Here is an 18,131-nt window from a genome sequence, read left to right as displayed (position 1 = left end):
CTTCAGGGGGTGGAAATGTTTGCACTTCTCTTATTCTTTGCAGCATAGTAAGTGCTAGAAGTGCACTGCCAGGGGTCCAAGTGTCAGTGTGGCAGGACCAACTGTAACAGCTGGTCCCTTTGTATTCGTAATTAAGATTAACCCTCACTGTTTCACTGTTTACTGTAAAACCAACTTGCACTTTTATACGCCAAGCACAGTCTTCCAAGGAAGTTCCTCTTCCTTTAGAGTACTGTAGAGATGTGTCCCTATTTGTAATTTGGATAGTTGATATGCTAATGCTGTATTATCCAATAAAAAGGTTGTTAAACAACCCTTAAACCCTGATAATAAAACAACGCAGACTAGTTTAGACCAGATTAAAGAACAAATTAAAGAAATTTTTGTAGGCCAACCCAGAAGTTGTGTTACCCTGATTTTTCTGTTATATTGGCTTTTGAATTATTGCAGAAAATAAGCTCTGTGACCAACTCATGTTTATGACACTTAGACATTTTGTTCATTAAGATAATCATCACAATTAACACATTTATGAATTATAAGCCTACAATCTGCAGAGGTAAAAAGCAAAAGTTAGGCTCTAATTACAAAAAGTTAAACTAATTACACCACGGCATGACTTAACAACTCTTTTAATCTTTATTTATCTACAAGTTGGAAATTTTGAGTTATAATAGTTTGCAATTGTGTGAGTATGAACACAACAAGGCTATAAAAGTGAACAAGTGAGTAAATTATGTTTAATATCCTCGTCAACCACTGTAGCCACAGTGGGGTATTATTGATGTTTTTTATGTGTACAGAACAAGTACAGTTAAAAAAACAAAAACATTTTAACATTTGAAGTACACTACAAGTGCACATTCTATAGAGTAGTATACATTGTATACAAGTATACATTCCATTGGTGGGTAATCAGTCAAACCGACCTGAAAATGCCCACAACATAGTTTTTTTGCCGGTATTTAGACATATAGATTTGTCTGGTATTGGCCTATGCATATGATATGAGGGCGCTAAGCTCGCACGTTAACTAGACAAGGATGTACGGTCATTCCTCCCCTAGCTCGTGCCTCCCCACACATGATGAAATAATGCGGACGTACCTGCTGCTCACCAAAGCCTCGGCCGCCCATGCCGGCACATAAAGCATGTGTACGGAGAGTGGGGCTGGCAGGAGTAAATTGAAAGCACAGGGAGCGGGGGGAGATCCATTTGGTGGAGGGTGGGGGGAACTGATGACTGTGTTTCTGCAGGCCCTCCCCAGGCTCCCCCTCACGAAGCCCCTCTATCGTATTTCACCGGAGGGGAAGCAGCCTGTGATTGAAACATCTCAAACTCAGCGCCCCCTGTCTGATTGATGAGCGCAGGAGCCTGACGGAGCCCTTGAGATTCAACTCGTACTTTATTCTTAAGGAGATATAGACAGAAAAGTAGACCAGCACACTCTTAAAGGAATATTTCAACCACAAAATTAATACCTACTTGATTTTCTTTCTTCTGTGAAAGCCAAAAGGAGATTTTAGTCAGAATGTATGAGAAGCTCTTTTTTCGAAACGAAAGTGATAATGATGTACTCTACTTATCCCAATAAAGGGATAAGTCACCTAAAAATGAAGATTCTGTCATTATTTCTATGACTTACTTTCTTCTAAAGTATTTTGGATGTTCAAACTGTTAACAAAAGAATTTGTCCATACAATGAAAGTCACTGGTGTTCAAAACAACACTGGACCCCATTGACTTTTTCACTGAAATTACATATAAAGATGTACTTAAGTCCTACTTAAGTGGGTAAAAAAAAAGAACTCTTCAGTTCAACTATCTACATTTAAAATACATTTATTTTCATATCATTGTAAATAACATACTATTATGTGTTTGAAAACATTACATTAATTTGCACTTTTCGTACCTCTTTTTCTCAAGGAAATGTTGACAGATTTTTTTATTTTCATAGTGATAAAAAAGAGGAAGTAAATCAGAGAGCACACAATCAAAATGCATAATGAGTCTGTTTGTGTTTCTTCGCATCCTGTCATTGCAGGTTTCTTCCTGTCCGAGGCGGGTATGAGCGAGTGTGAAGTGTGTGAATGTCACTCGGTCGGAGCAGTGGGGCAGGTGTGTGCTGCCCACTCAGGGCAGTGTGTGTGTGCTCACCCATCACTGACCGGTCGCAGATGCGACCAGTGCCAGGATCTCTTCTTTGGCTTTAATCCAAGCGCTGGCAGGTCAGTGCTATAGCCTAACACCCTTATTTCGGTCATGTTCGAGAAAGACGTTTTCATTTATTAACATGCAGCAGGATATATCTTCAAGTTAAATAGAACAGTGTAAATCACCGTCAAAAATGACTCCAGACCTCCCTCCCGTCACCGAGACTGAACACTAGTGAATAAAGCCCATTTAGAAAACCATGCACATCACTTTTCATAGCGATTTGAGCCAGTTAGCTGCTTACTGGCCCACGGGTTCAGACAGAGCCAGCAAAGGTCAAATTAGCCATTAAAAGTCTCCTGCCTCTAAACGAGGCTGCATTTTAATGCTCTCTGCATAGTTGATTTGTTGGATACATCAATTAGGTTGTAAATACATCATATGTTAGCTGTCTTAATGATATACTCCAAAGCAGCTCCCCAGCTTGAACATATGGCCTAAGTTGGGGATGGAAAACTTGGCATTCTCAGGAGTCAATGGATTGGAAAATTATTTTTCATGTTTTTTTTTTCTCCGTTTCCCACATACGGTAGATTTTCTTTTGATTATTTTTATATTTAAGTCTTGGTGGTTTGGTTGAAGTCTCATTGAATGACCTTCCTGAAGGCTTGTAGGAGATAGATAACTACTCCAGCCATGCTGGGTGAAGAAAAGGAACAGTGGGGGACATCGTCAATGCTTCCCATATTAACCATCGTTTACCTTTTAAGTGTTTCCCCCCCCAAAATAAAAAATATGATGTTGGGATGCGCAGTAGGTAGGGAGAACATTATTGTTGGCTGGTGAGATGCAAATAGCATGAGTGCGTGTTTTCAATGCATCAACAACCGAGCTACCGGACATCACAAATTGTTAATCCATACGAGTCGTGACAGATCACTGCATACGCAATCCATCCAGCTGCACTCGTTCGCCCGGTAAGGATGAAAAATGAACTATTTAAACTGATTAGAGGGGAAGCTTGAACTGCATCAGGAGATCCTACACAATAAAGATTTCTTTATCTAAATATTATAAACTCATTTGTCCGCCCCGGAATCAATAAGACAATGCATCTTATTTTGTTTTCTTATATTGGGTAGTCCGCTACGGACCACCTAATAGAGGTAGTTAAAAACCCGCAATATGGTTAGGGAAGATTAGCCATCACAGCAAATGACAAACATAGGCTACATGGAGAATGGTGCTTGGCTAATCATTTAACCTTGCAGGGAAAAAAGTTTTATTTAACAGAAGTGTAGGTCATATTCATATCTGCTCACTGTTTTTTCTTGTTGCCAGTCAAACTTGCTCAATTTCTTGTCTGCAAACTTTCCAGCTCTATTTGCAACACCTGTTCTAGACAAACGTCGAGGCGCAATCTGGAGTCATTTATTTGATAGCTGCAAGCTACTGATATATTTCAAATATGGAGAATGTAAGCATGTGGAACATCGCAATATTGGTACTGATCACAGAATTTGATACCTCAACTGGCTTCATTTTTGCATGACGGGGGAAGGAAATAAAAGTTCACTGTCTCCTTCCGAGGAGTCAAGGTCGAACCGCATTAGAAAACGGGTGGCTTTGCCCAAAACACCCCTCTAGTTGACAGAACAAATTTTCAGCTCATTAAGAGTCTGTGGCTTTTATCAGCTGCTTTCGAGGGTGTCAGGCGCTTGGCCCCCGCATCACCCGCTGCTGGCCCCTCAGGGCCTTTCCTCCTCCATCCCCTACACCCCTCCCAGAAGTGTCACTGACAGGTGCATCTGTGAATGCCTCCATTTAGTCCATCTCTCACAGTCACACACGCACTAACATGCACACATTCACTTTGTGCAACTCTTCGTATCTTAGCCAGTCGGAGAGACTCACAGTTTTTTGTAAATAAAACTGGACTTGTTACTTTTGGTTAATTACCTGATTTCATGTCCTCTACAGACATAGACAATGTCATAAGAAGTGATACTGTTTTTTATCTTATGAAAATGGTTTTTGTGTCTCTTGTGATCTTCATGTGTCTAGGTGTGAGGCGTGTGGATGTGATCCTGTGGGGGGATTCAATGGCACATGCCACCCCCAGACGGGGCAATGCTTGTGCAAGCCTTATGTGACCGGAGATAAATGTGATGCCTGTGTGGAGGGAGCCAGTCACATGGATCCAAACAACTACCTGGGCTGCAGTAAAGGTCAGAATCAATATATACTTGAGGAATAGTTTTATAGCAGTGTTATTTTAGTATTATTTATATACTATTATTGTATTTATCAATATTTGTATTTATTTTTATATTTATTTTTACTTTTTTGTTTTGTTTTTAGTTTTAGGAATTTTGTTATGTGCTTTTGTATTTATTTATTTATTGTATTTTTAAATGTAATTTATTTATTTTTGTTTTATTTTTAGTATTTTTTGTAATTTATTTCATTAAGTTGACAAGACAACATTTGTAATTTTTGTTTCATTTAAGGTTTTCCTCTAATATTTATATTTTATTTCAGCTTAATTTCAGTTAATGAAAATTATTTTTATTAATTTTAGTTTTACTTAACTATAGCATAAAATTTATAATAAAAATTTTATATTTATTCACATAAACATCATATAAACATTAATAACTCGTAACTGATTTCAATAGTTTTACTTTAGCATGTTGATAAGCTAATGGCACAATACTGCAATAAGCATAACAACACACGCACAATACAAATAATAAATTTTATTGACACCAAGCACATTTCTATCAATAATTTTTCAGTATTAAATTATCGCTAAATTAAGTTTATTTCTAATTAGCATGATCCCATGAAATGAAAATTGGAGTTTTTGTTGCTTTTATATTGTGTTCACGTTGAGCTCTGGGTTGCACTTGCACTCATACTTTATTTATTTTTCCCAAATATAAATTGGTTTTGAAGGATTTTGAAGGTTTTGCTGGAATTTGTTCATTTTGAAAGTATCTTCAATGCTCTCGTCCAAGGTACAAGATTTCAAGCATGATGGAAATTATGACAGAAATTAAAGGCTAGTGGCTAAAAGAGTGGCGAGCCCTTCGATATATACTACTCCAACTTTGGTTTTCAATAGGAAAAACCATGTCACGGTTCCGGAAACAAATCGCCTTAATGCTTAAATAGTAAAATTATTTGGCTCAACATTCCATTTGGCTCAAAAATTGGAAAATGCCTCTTATAGATCATATCAGAGAGTTTCTTTATTGTAGTGACTGTAATTTAAATGCAGATTTCTTCAATATAGTCAAATTGCTTTCTAAGTTTAACGCAAGAGAAGCATACCTAAGGTCAAAACTCACCGCCTTTGCGCAAATGCTGTGATATTTACGCTGGAATTATTACATACTTTATTCAAAATACTTACATGAGCTGACACTCAAATTTAATCATGTTGCATCCTTATGTTTTAGCTGAACATTTCTATATCTTTGTCTACATTTCTGATCATTTCTATATTTCTCTCATGATCTTATACCCTTCCTTGGTTCAGTGCATATCTGGTCTATAAACATTCAGCATGTATACTGAAAGGTGACCTGTTTATGGGTCTGTATGTGTTTAGAGCATACAGCACTTAACCTCACCAAGTCTCTTAAAGCCCTAATATGTCCCTCCAGTACAGTTTTTATTAAGTTAGCATTATTTACATGTAACAAATGATTGTTGCTCTTGTATATTCATAGTCCATTTTCCCGTTAGCTAGCAGATGTGGTGCTTTAACCTTGTCTCTTCCACCTTTAGTTCTTTTTCACGGATTTATCAGCAATATGCATTGTCTTAAACCACTCCTGTTCAGATCCCCGACAGCAGCCTCCTCCCCTCGGCCGGGTTCTGAACTCCACGACCATAGAGCTGAGCTGGAGAGCCCCCGACTCCCCCAACAGCAATACACTGACGTACACTCTGCTCCGAGATTCAGAGATCATCCAGACCAGCTATAGCCAGCACCCGTTCGGTTAGTCAGACTAATGCAGATTTTCTGAACATCAAATGTTTTATGGTGCTGCCATAATGTATTTGCCTATGTAGTATATAATATAATATTGTGTTCTGGAATTAAATTATACTTAAACTCTGTGTCCTAATCAAATGTGATGCAATAATTTGATAGAATATAATATTGTGTTCTGGAATTAAATGATACTTAAACTCTGTGTCCTAATCAAATGTGATGCAATAATATTGATAGATTCAAATGATATCATAGAGAAAACCCTAGAGACTCTCAATACTGTGTTAATTTGACCTTTTTACATCAAGGCGATTTTAGTTCATGTTTCAAAATATCATGTGGTGTGAATCCCCAAAAACAATATTTTTATGAATTATTAATTCATGATTTTTGCTATATATATATATATATATATATATATATATATATATATATATTACAAATTTATTTACTTTTTATTTAATATGTAATTTATGTTATACTGTTGTAGTATTGGGAAATATGTTTTTACTTGATGGTGACACCTCAGTAAATTGAAACTTGAAAGTATGAATGTTTTTAAAAAAACTTTATGAAATCAACATGAACACAAAGAGGAAATTTCTAAGAACATGGCAAAGTTTTGGGTCAGTAATATTTTATTTTTTAAAAGAAATTACTCAGCAAGGATGCATTAAATCAACATATTAGAATGAGAATAAATTGCTTTTTAAAATATATGAGAATAAAAAAGTTAAAATAAATATAAATAATATTTAACAATATTAAAATTTGTACTTGGCCTTGAAAAAAACATTACTAGGCCTTTATGACCAAGAGTCTGACTCCCGAACTTTTGAATGGTAGTGATGTCATTGTTCCACTAACATTTGTCATCAATATAATTTGACAGCTTCCTTATTCTCTTTCTCATACAGGAACTATACATTTCACAGATGCCGATTTGTCTCCTTATACAACATACTCTTACCAGCTCATCACCAGTAATATTCGTGCTAACACCAGCAGTGCCGTGGTCAGTTTACGCACCCTGTCTTCTGTACCCGAGCAAGAGGAGCTCCAATTAACCCTTGTGGGTCGAGCCAAACCCACCAGCGCCTCCTTTAACTGGACAGAGCCCTTGAACACCACTGGTCCGATGGACAGCTATACCCTGAGCTCGATACATGATCTGACAGGAGAAGAGAGGATCCACTACACAGGACTTCAAACAGAGGCTACTGCTGAGGAGCTGCAACCATTCACTCGATACAACTTCAGTCTGCAGGCTTGCACTAACGGAGGCTGTGCTCGCAGCGAGAGTCTGATCGTACTTACCGCTCAGATACCTCCCCAGCAGCAGCCTGCACCCAGAATCACAACCCTAGGGTCCTCTCTACTCAAAGTGGACTGGGAACCTCCAGTGTTACCCAACGGTATTGACACCCTTAGAGCATTTTTCACTGTTTTTAAACTGGGGCACTTTGAAAAATAGGGGGCACACATTAAAGCATGGGTATATGCCAGTGGTTCTCCAACACAATATTTGATTAGCCCCTCATATATTAAATTAATTAACCATAATTATTTTTGTAATTTCAGAAGGTTTCTTTTTTTTTTTTTTTTTTTTTTACATTTTAATTAAATAATTTTAAGTCATTCTGCAGCTCCCATAGAAATTTGATGAGGCCTCCTGGTTGAGAATATACGCACCATTTTAGTCATGGGGAATGCGTTCCCATTGTTATAATGATCGCTACCCCCTGATTTTGACATAGTTTCATTTTGTGTCCTTTTTTTGTCTTCCACCAGACCTAATATGATGAAAGATGTTAAACTTGTTGAAACTAATGTTGTCTTTTTTCATTTAAATAGTCACCAAATATATCTCTCCTTTTTTTAATTTAGAGGGAGTATGATTTTGTTAGACATCATTTATTTAACAGTGATTCCTAAATGCACATGGCAGAGCTGAAACGCTCTTCTGCTCTGTCGTAGCTTTCTTTTTAGCTGTCTCCAGCTACATCATTACAATAATGAGAAATACTATTATAGAGATGCCATTTGATCTCAGCCGGGATGAAAATTAATTCCTTACGAACTTTAATCTACAACCAAGAGGCTTGATTAAGGCTCAGCCCATGCTTCATTTCGCAATATAAACTGATGGGACTGTGCGCCGCAAAGAAACATTTCACATTTAAAACAGTTGATTGCTGCATACAATTATGTATTGTGCCTCGCGCCATTGAAAGCGTCGCAAAATAGCCCTCTGTATATCAATGACTTTTAATGCCAGTTATCATGCTTTTTGCCAAATTAGCTCATTAACATGGACCATTATAAAGTGCCCTTAGAGAATTCTCTCAATGAATTTCCTCTCCGTTTAATTGTGTCTATCTGATTCTCTCTGTCTGCCTCTCTTTTCTACATAATTTCATGCAGCAGCTGTAATTGTGTAATTGTCAATGGCCGGTCTTACATCTCAATATCTTCTGCCTCTTTCTGAGGCTTAATAAGGGATTGTGGAAGAAGGTATTGGCATCTATATGTCTCTTTCTTTTTTTTCTCCAGGTATAATTATCAGGTATGAGCTCTTTATGCAGCTGCTGAACGAGTCGCAGAGAAATGCCACCAGTCACAGTCCAGAGCAAAGGGTTTTCCTCAGTAGTGGCTGGCTGAACCCACGACCATCAATGAGTTCAGCCAATGAGAATGCTCTAACTCCACCTGAGAGCATTGCGGTGGTGTCGAATCTAGAAGCATTTTCCACCTACCGCTTCAGAGTACTCACAGTTAACATGGCCGGCAGTACCCTGTCAGAGTGGGCAGTGGGACGTACCGCAGAAGGAGGTCAGTTGAACACACTTTGACCTATCAAAGAAAGCCATTTAAACAAAAACCAAAGCTAAACTAGGATCACTGTAACTACACTGAACAAAATTATAAACGCAACACTTTTGTTTTTGTCCCAATTTTTCATGAGCTGAACTCAAAGATCTAAGGCTTTTTCTATGTACACAAAAGGCCTATATCTCTCAAGTAGTGTTCACAAATCTGTCTAAATCTGTGTTAGTGAGCACTTCTCCTTTGCCGAGAGAATCCATCCACCTCACAGGTGTGGCATATCAAGATACTGATTAGACAGCATGATTATTGCACAGGTGTGCCTTAGGCTAGCCACAATAAAAGGCCACTCTAAAATGTGCAGTTTTATCACACAGCACAATGCCACAGATGTCGCAAGTTTTGAGGGAGCGTGCAATTGGCATGCTGACTGCAGGAATGTCCACCAGAGCTATTGCCCGTGAATTGAATGTTTATTTCTCTACCATAAGCCGTCTCCAAAGGCGTTTCAGATAATTTGGCGGTACCTCCAACCGGCCTCACAACCGCAGACCACGTGTAACCACACCAGCCCAGGACCTCCACATCCAGCATCTTCACCTCCAAGATCGTCTGAGACCAGCCAGCCGGACAGCTGCTGCAACAATCGGTTTGCATAACCAAAGAATTTCTGCACAAACTGTCAGAAACCATCTCAGGGAAGGTCATCTGCATGCTCGTCGTGCTCATCGGGGTCTCGACCTGACTGCAGTTCGTCGTCGTAACCGATTTGAGTGGGCAAATGCTCACATTCGATGGCGTCTGGCACTTTGGAGAGGTGTTCTCTTCATGGATGAATCCCGGTTTTCACTGTACAGGGCAGATGGCAGACAGCGTGTATGGCGTCGTGTGGGTGAGCGGTTTGCTGATGTCAACATTGTGGATCAAGTGGCCCATGGTGGCGGTGGGGTTAAGGTATGGGCAGGCGTATGTTATGGACACCGAACACAGGTGCATTTTATTGATGGCATTTTGAATGCACAGAGATACCGTGACGAGGCCCATTGTTGTGCCATTCATCCACGACCATCACCTCGTGTGTCAGCATGATAATGCACGGCCTCATGTTGCAAGGATCTGTACACAATTCCTGCAATCTGAAAACATCCCAGTTCTTGCATGGCCAGCATACTCACCAGACATGTCACCCATTGAGCATGTTTGGGATGCTCTGGATCGGCGTATACGACAACGTGTTCCAGGTCCTGCCAATATCCAGCAACTTCGCACATCCATTTATGAGGAGTGGACCAACATTCCACAGGCCACAATCAACAACCTGATCAACTCTATGCGAAGGAGATGTGTTGCACTGCGTGAGGCAAATGGTGGTCACACCAGATACTGAATGGTTTTCGGACCCCCCCAATACAGTAAAACTGCACATTTTAGAGTGGCCTTTTATTGTGGCCAGCCTAAGGCACACCTGTGAGGTGGACGGATTATCTCGGCAAAGGAGAAGTGCTCACTAACACAGATTTAGACAGATTTGTTAACAATATTTGAGAGAAATAGGCCTTTTGTGTACATAGAAAAAGTCTTAGATCTTTGAGTTCAGCTCATGAAAAATGGGGGCAAAAACAAAAGTGTTGCGTTTATAATTTTGTTCAGTGTATAAATAATATGAAACTTTGTATTAAATTTTAAAATTCATTTTGGTTGGGGGCAGCTCTTTTCATTTTGTTTTATATCCGAGGAGATTATGAAACAAATTATCTTGAACAACAATCGCAACAGTTTGAAATAAACAAGTATAGCATTTCATAGGCCACAAACGCGGCTCCATCCCGCAGAGAAAATCCTGTATCTTCAGTCTTTATTTAGATGGGAGCCCTGGAGAATTGATTTTGAGAAGATGCTTATTAAGCAGAGAAAGAATAGGTGGCTAGTGTTACAGCGTAGAATGACAGTTCCTGAAAAACTGAAATGAGGAATTAGCATAAACATGTGAGGGATTGTTTATGTGGGATAAATTTTCACCACAAGTGCTTCACAGGAAGGAACCCATCCAGGCTTTCTCTTTTATTCAAAGAGAAGACAGCTGAAGCTCCATTTAGTGTTTCTGTCAACTTCCTCTCTATATTTTGACACTGGGAGGGAGGTGTACTTTATATTTTCTATATCTGGCCATGTTTTTGTTTGACGAGATGCACTCGAGTTTGCGCATTTCCTTGTCAAAGGTTGTGTCAAGAGGACAACCCAACAGCTGTTTGAAGTGAGTCAGGATTAATCAGTGCAGAGCAGAATCATTTTGGCAGTTATTTAATAAAGAAATGAAAATGTATAAATTATGCTATTCAATGGAATAATTATGGAATAATAATATTTTATTGATGTATTTTTTTTCCCATTATTTAGTGTTTATTTTCCAGTAAAAATATATAATACCTTACCCAGCCATTAAACATATTAATAATAGTATTCAATTTTCTTCTGAGACTAAATTTTTCAACTTTAACCAGAGCTTTAATGCTACAAGCACCAAACTCGGCACAGACCTTGACTGTTCTGAAGTTTGTTGCTATATCTTTTTTTAACTGATCCGACTTATGGTTTTCTTATAAATTATGATCAAAACGTAAGGTTTACAGTGGCTATAATACTAATTCTGTCCTATAGAGGGTCCACAGGATAAGACATCTATTATATCAACCGTTTCCATCAGTTAAGATGAAAAATAAATGTATACTCTGAGAGCAAGTAGAGTAACACTGTACAGGCAGGTAGGATTAATTCACACATGCAGTCACTCTCTCACTAATGCATTCAAATAAATGTTATCTTACTGTACTCATTTATCTGTATCTGATTTAGAACGAATTTGATCCAAGTTCAAATTCTGGCTAGAGGTTCGGGCTTCCAAATCCAACATCAAAATTTGTTCTCTAGTTCTTAATCTTATTCTTCTTTTTTTTGTTGCATGTTGTTAGGTTTGTGCTTAAAATAATGAAAAACAAAATGAAGAAACGTAATTCCAGTATTCTCTCAAATAAGTCTCAGCCTAAATTTTGCAAATTTGCGTCACTGGTAAATGAATTTGCTGAAAAACAAGACAAAAATGCTGATTAGGAAAATGTTTTATTGTTTTGATGAATTATCTGTTCTGCTCCACAGTGCCAGAGTACATGCCCCCTCCTCAGGTGTCTCCTGTGTCCTCGTCCTCACTCAGAGTGAGCTGGGAGACGCCACAGGACAACGATGTCAGGGGCGAAGTGACTGAGTACAGAGTCAACCTTCACCAAGAACAAATGTCCAACCCATTCGCTCCACCTATAGTATCTCAGGTATCCATTGCAGCATCCATTTTTTCCTGATAGAAAAGGGCCACGGCCAGAATATTTCTGATCTGCTGGCATGTCTCTAAAGCACTGGACTGCGGCTATATTGTCCTGTACTTTGCCTCATGCATCACACAGAACACTTCCCATTGCTCCAGTTTTTCAAGTTTTTCTCTTCCATGTGTTGCTATATTGAAAAAATAAAAAGTTTTCATAGAAATGCAAAAATCCTTTCTTTTTTTTTTTGACCCCAATAACCTTCATTTCTGTCCAGTTTCATATTTCCATAGCTTGTGGCCTGTGTCCCAGTATGCATGTGGCGTGGGCTGAACTGTCCATAAAGGTCTCCTCTCTTACTCATGTGAATCTTTGTGTTGCTTTTTCTTCGTTCAGGTAGCAAACCTTTAAAGGTTAAAGTAGTGTCATCTCCTGCATGTTAGTCTGTATTTAAAGCACTGTTTTCCATATCAGAATCACCTTTCCTGTCTTTGTGGCAAATGTTTCAAGGATGTTTTTTAAGATTACTTTTCTTGAACAATCCTCTTTTTAATTGGATTTCATTATCTTAGATTTTAATTAGCTTGATAAGTGTATGTTAGCATTGATGTTTTCCATCAGTAACCTACAGATATGCACTTTTTTAATAAATATGTCAGGTCAGGCAGGTATTGAAAGCTCTGGGGGTGTGATCTATGCGGCGTATGTCTACATGTGTACTGAGTGGTTGTAAGAACTATGAATTACCATTTAATTTACAGTATGAAACAGTAAAAGGACATTCTCCCTATGTGATACATCACATATGATTATATTTTATATAAATTATTGTACATTAGGGTGTTTTTCACATTTTTCTGTTATTTAGTTCATTGCATACAGTAAAATATCACAGAATCAGACACTGTGTTTTTTTTTTTACGGAAAATTGCTGGCAACCACTGCCAAATCAATTTTTTACAGGGTAGGTTTTGTTACTATATTCTAGTTACTAAGTCCAGCTTAATTTTAGTTGAATTAGTTGTTATGAGTAGCTTAACAAGCTACAGTTTTAAAGTAGCTACTCCAACTTTGTTGTATAATGCCGCCTTCACATGCCATCGGAAATTTCCTACTTCCCCCTTTTGAAGTTGTGATTATGCTTTGTTGTTGGAAAGAACAGGAATCATGCAGTACACCAGGTTTATTCTTGCTATTAGAAAAAAAAATAGTATTAAAGCCAAAATGATATTTAGCGTCCCATTCATTGGCAAGCATATAAACATTCACCAGGCTATCTAGTCAGCTTGTTGACAATTCTGGAATTTCGATCAAATACAGGCTATTTTCGCTGTTTATAACATACTATTCGCTTCAGATAATTATTCATACATGTAAGTATGCACTACTGTAATGACAAGACAAGTTGATGTAGCTGTTGTGAAAAAAACAAACTAATATAGAATACAGCCATGGCTTATCTGTAAAGGCAGGTGGGCAGAGCCCCACCAAAATATTCATCCAAAACATAGACCTTTATATGAATTGACTCAATAATACATTTTAAATGTGTTCAGCATCCTGCAACAAATATTTGTGGTTTTTCTAGACAATTTTAAGTCGTAAAGTGAGAAGGATATATTCAAATTTAGCGCATGGCTTTGGCAGGCGTGTATTATGATACACCCTCCCCAGCTCTACAGCACCCCACAATTTTCTAATGTACATCTGTGGTGAAAAATGGAACTGCAGTGCGCTCTAATTGAGAGCCATTGGGGCAGATTTCAGACTGCCCCACTTATTTTCACGTTACCTTGCATAAACCTCGCTCCAGACCAAGACGTTATAAATTACCTTCATGTGTATATTAGTCTGCCTCAGGTCAATAACTAGTTGGCATTTCTGTTCTGCCTATGTGGAGTAGTGTATAAAATTAATGAAAGTATAAATCCTTTAGTTTAAACATGGTCATGTGAATAGCCTTTATATAGTTCTGTTGTATTTGTTTTATGTTTGTTCTGAGAACAGACATGACTTTCTTTTCCTCACTGGACTTCTCCACAACTTGTAATATTGTATATTCTTGTAATCTTGTAATATTCTAAGATGGCATTCTATGCCTGTCGTGTGTATTTAATCCTGCCAATCAATGTTAGAGTGCCACCCTCAGGCTGAATAATGCCTCTGCCAAAAGTGTTCTGCATGTGTTCAGCAATTAGAATATAAACTTACAAAATATTTATCATAAACTAGTGCTAAGACCCAGAATCTAAATTTACATTCAGGAGCCGCTACTGAAAGAATACCAGTTCACAGCAGCAATCGTTCTCCCTTCCGCCATGTTTATGGCCTGCCCTACTCGGGAACTTGGTTATCAAAATTATCCCAGAGCTTCTCAGTGGTAAATACGACTTGAGAGGACGTCCATGCCCAATTTTTAACTTGAAAACTCGTATTTACGATAATTCCGCTAGTATTCGAAGGCAGCATAATAAGTTGGGAGAAGACAGGAAATGAGGAGAAGAGAAGACAGAGACAAATGGCATGAACTTGATTCAAACTTTCTGTGTCCATTTGAGCACCTTGGTTTGTATGTTAATAATCAGACCTTAGCTCTGATTTTGTTGTCTTAGTTTAAGTGCCTAAAAACTGTTTTAATTCAGTTCAGTTTGCCGATTTTCAAACCGCTTTGTGGTTAAAATGTTGGGAGTATATTCTCCGTGTTGCCTGGATTGAGACATTTCCATTTAATTGTCAGCAAAAGTCCGCCAGATGAGTCCGCCAGATGACTACTGATTGTATTTCCGCAGTTTTGTATCCCTGCCCATGGACAGTTGAATCAACAGTGGGTTGATAACAAAACAGTTATTTTAAGAGTAGGTTTATCACTGAAAATTGTATTTTACTTTGTTTACTCTTTAAACAGCATTATGGCAAAAGAACACTATGGTAGCAGACTTCACCTGTACGCTACAGCGTTTTGCTTCAGTGGGTTGGGCAGAAGGTGCTCCTCGTTCCTCTTTTTCCAAATTTCTTTCAGTCCCCCTCCTGTTTGGCCTAAAACACTGTGTTCATAGCCATCCATAAACATAAAGACTAAAAACACAGAGGTTATTCAGATTTTCCATAGCAGTGTTCTCTCCATTTACGATTCTTTGCAGCCTTTAGCCACTGCCTACGACACTCTAGATCCTTCACCAGAAACCGAAATTAACTCCCGCTAAGCGTTTACTATTTAAATTATTGCAACTGGGAACAATACAAGTCAACAACATTATGACTAAAGTTTGCTACGAAGTATTTCCTACTCAAGTAAGGTGGTATTTGACTCTGGTCAAGCCTATTCAATATGAGCAGGCTGGGAGTGGCTTTGGACGGCAACATGCCTTGTGCATTATGCCTAGAGTACGTTTTCTCTTTTCAAGTAGCACTGGTAAAAAATAAATAAATAAAAACACACAGGCAGCCAAGTTGTATTGAAAGCCCACTTGGCTAGTGGTGAATTACCACTTTAAGTGTGAAAATGTGAGTTACTGTACTCTGTGTAATATGTGTGTTTTCATGTTTCAGGCGTTGTACAGTGGATCAGCACAGGAGCGGAGCTACACTGCAGGAGGACTGAAGGCCTATGAGGAGTACAGTTTTACTGTGACCGTGTGCAACAGACAGGGCTGCGTGTGCAGTCCACCTGCGTCAGGTCGAACTCTGCCCTCCGGTCAGTACCATCTCTAACATCTATATCCAGTGTACCGTACGAGCTGCCATTTATGTAATGTTACGTTCTAAATGTTCTAAACGCAGCTCTCAGTCACTTTCAGATCTTCAACTGATTGGTTTAAAATGATCTATCAGCAATGCTACTTCAACCCTGATACAAGAATCAATCCTGTTCTACTTTTTAAAAATTCAGTTAATAATGGAGTACACACACACAGTATGCATGTGCGTGCACTCAACATCCAATTACGTGTGCAAGCTTCGATACTTGTTGTCGTCGAAAGGAGAAAAACCTGAATAGGTGTTAATTCTTATGTTAATATTAATGAAGTACCTTTAATGGAAAGTGTCTGTCATTGCTCATAGTCAGTTTGTTGAATAGGTCTCCCTCAGTGAGGGCCGGGACAGACCACCTTTAATTGTGTACGTAAACCCATCGGTGAACTGGAGCACATATGGTCTGCCCTGCTCTCAATTGAGAGAGGAAGTCTTTTATCTCAAAGGAATACAAACTAAAGCTATTTTAGATTCACTCTAAGGTTATCTCTATCATTTTCATACTTTAAAATTGATGAATTTTGAATAGTCAAGCAGTCAGAGGAAGGAAGGTTCGTTCTTTACGCAATTTCTGAAAGTGTGTCATCAAGAACACCATTTTATTTTTTCTATCAGGCTTTTCTGCTCTCTCTTTCTCTCTCTCTCGCTCACTCACTTTTCCCTTTTATGTAGTGGCTGTAGATTTTAGTTTTATTCATATATAAATATTATTTTTTAGTTCATTTATTTTGAGGACCAAGATTTTGCACAATAACAAAATTGTAGAAAATACATAAAAAATTGTTCTTTCAAGATTGCACATGCTCGATTAATGTGATATTAACTGAATAGTAAAATTAACAGTTTTTTAAATGCATAAAAAGTGTTACACATGGATTAAACAGTGGGTAAATATTGTATTAGGCTATATATTTTAGACTATATATTTGTGGCCAATCTTATCTTGTGTATATACTGTATAGCTTACCTCGTATGTATAGCTTAGCCTTTCCAGATTTGGCCTTTTTTCTTCATTTTACAGGAAGGAAATGTGTACTTCCTGACAATGACCAGCCTCATTTCCCTTTTCGATTCTTTCCCTTTGCCTTTATTTTGCCATTTACACGTCGGCTCACGTGAAGGCTTAATGAGTTAAACCAACCCCTCAGACAGGATTCTCCACTCCGCTTCTTACTACTTCATTTGCGGACCAAGCCGAGAAATTCATTGTGCGGCAGTAAAAACAATTTACTGTTAATTACAAGGAGAAAAATGTGCCGTAGCGTTCTCCCCGATTGCCATGAATCACCGCACACTCCCGGAGATTTATAAGGAATATGTAAGTAGGATGAATTAGCAGGGTTTAATAACAGAGGCACAAATCATGCAGCCTTCAAGGGCCTTTAATTGATACAGTGGAATGTGATGGGCATGAATCAGTCAGGCTCGCAGCGCCGCTGTAACATATGGTCAGCTCAATATGCTGCAGCCGACAGAGCTGCCGATGACATCGGCTCTTCCATATGGCGGAAGGGTTTTAACGCTTTGAGTCTGTTTATAGAATTATTACTGAAGGTTTGTTTTTTTGCATAGGGTATCGGTAGTTATTTTCTTACACAAATATTTGCTTTGATTTTTGTATTTATATTGACTTGCACATCTGTTTTTATTGTGTGTATGTGTTATTTTTGGGTTTAATATTGTGTTGCTCTTTTTCTCTTTATTTTTTCATACGAAAGGCCATTTTACGACCACTTAAGCTGAATTTGCAGTGTCTCCAATTCATTAATATTCTGCTCCCACACAAGCTGCTCTTAACGTCCTTACACACCTCCCATACATTTGAACAAACAGCACGTTGTCTAGCCCAACACAACCTGTTGTCTGGCCCTCTCAAGACTATGTCTCCCTCAAGCCTTGTTTTCGCCCATTTCTCTGCCAGGATTTAATGTTGATGATTGCAATTTATTTGAGCCTTACCTCCATTTTATGACTGTCTGTATACACAATGCACATCACTATTACATCAATGCACTATTAGACAGAATTACCATCTGTTCAAACCGAGAAGTCAGCATCTGCTTTCTCCGACTGGA

General features: G+C 38.3%; 1 protein-coding gene across 1 annotated transcript in view; it reads left to right on the top strand.

Moving 5' to 3' along the window:
* Positions 1 to 18,131, top strand: part of ush2a (Usher syndrome 2A (autosomal recessive, mild)) — a 208,666-nt gene that overhangs the window by 42,186 nt on the left and 148,349 nt on the right. Inside the window, exons 14-20 of the mRNA XM_084096104.1 lie at positions 2,048 to 2,231; positions 4,222 to 4,385; positions 6,008 to 6,166; positions 7,081 to 7,578; positions 8,717 to 8,995; positions 12,143 to 12,312; positions 15,853 to 15,997. Of these exons, the coding sequence (XP_083952230.1) occupies positions 2,048 to 2,231; positions 4,222 to 4,385; positions 6,008 to 6,166; positions 7,081 to 7,578; positions 8,717 to 8,995; positions 12,143 to 12,312; positions 15,853 to 15,997 (1,599 nt within the window). The remainder of the gene's footprint in view (positions 1 to 2,047; positions 2,232 to 4,221; positions 4,386 to 6,007; positions 6,167 to 7,080; positions 7,579 to 8,716; positions 8,996 to 12,142; positions 12,313 to 15,852; positions 15,998 to 18,131) is intronic.

Source organism: Abramis brama (genome assembly GCF_963993115.1).
Source record: "Abramis brama genome assembly, chromosome: 21".
Lineage (NCBI taxonomy): Eukaryota > Metazoa > Chordata > Actinopteri > Cypriniformes > Leuciscidae > Abramis > Abramis brama.
The sequence above is the reverse complement of the archived record's forward strand: the minus strand, read 5'-3'. Positions and strand labels throughout refer to the sequence as shown.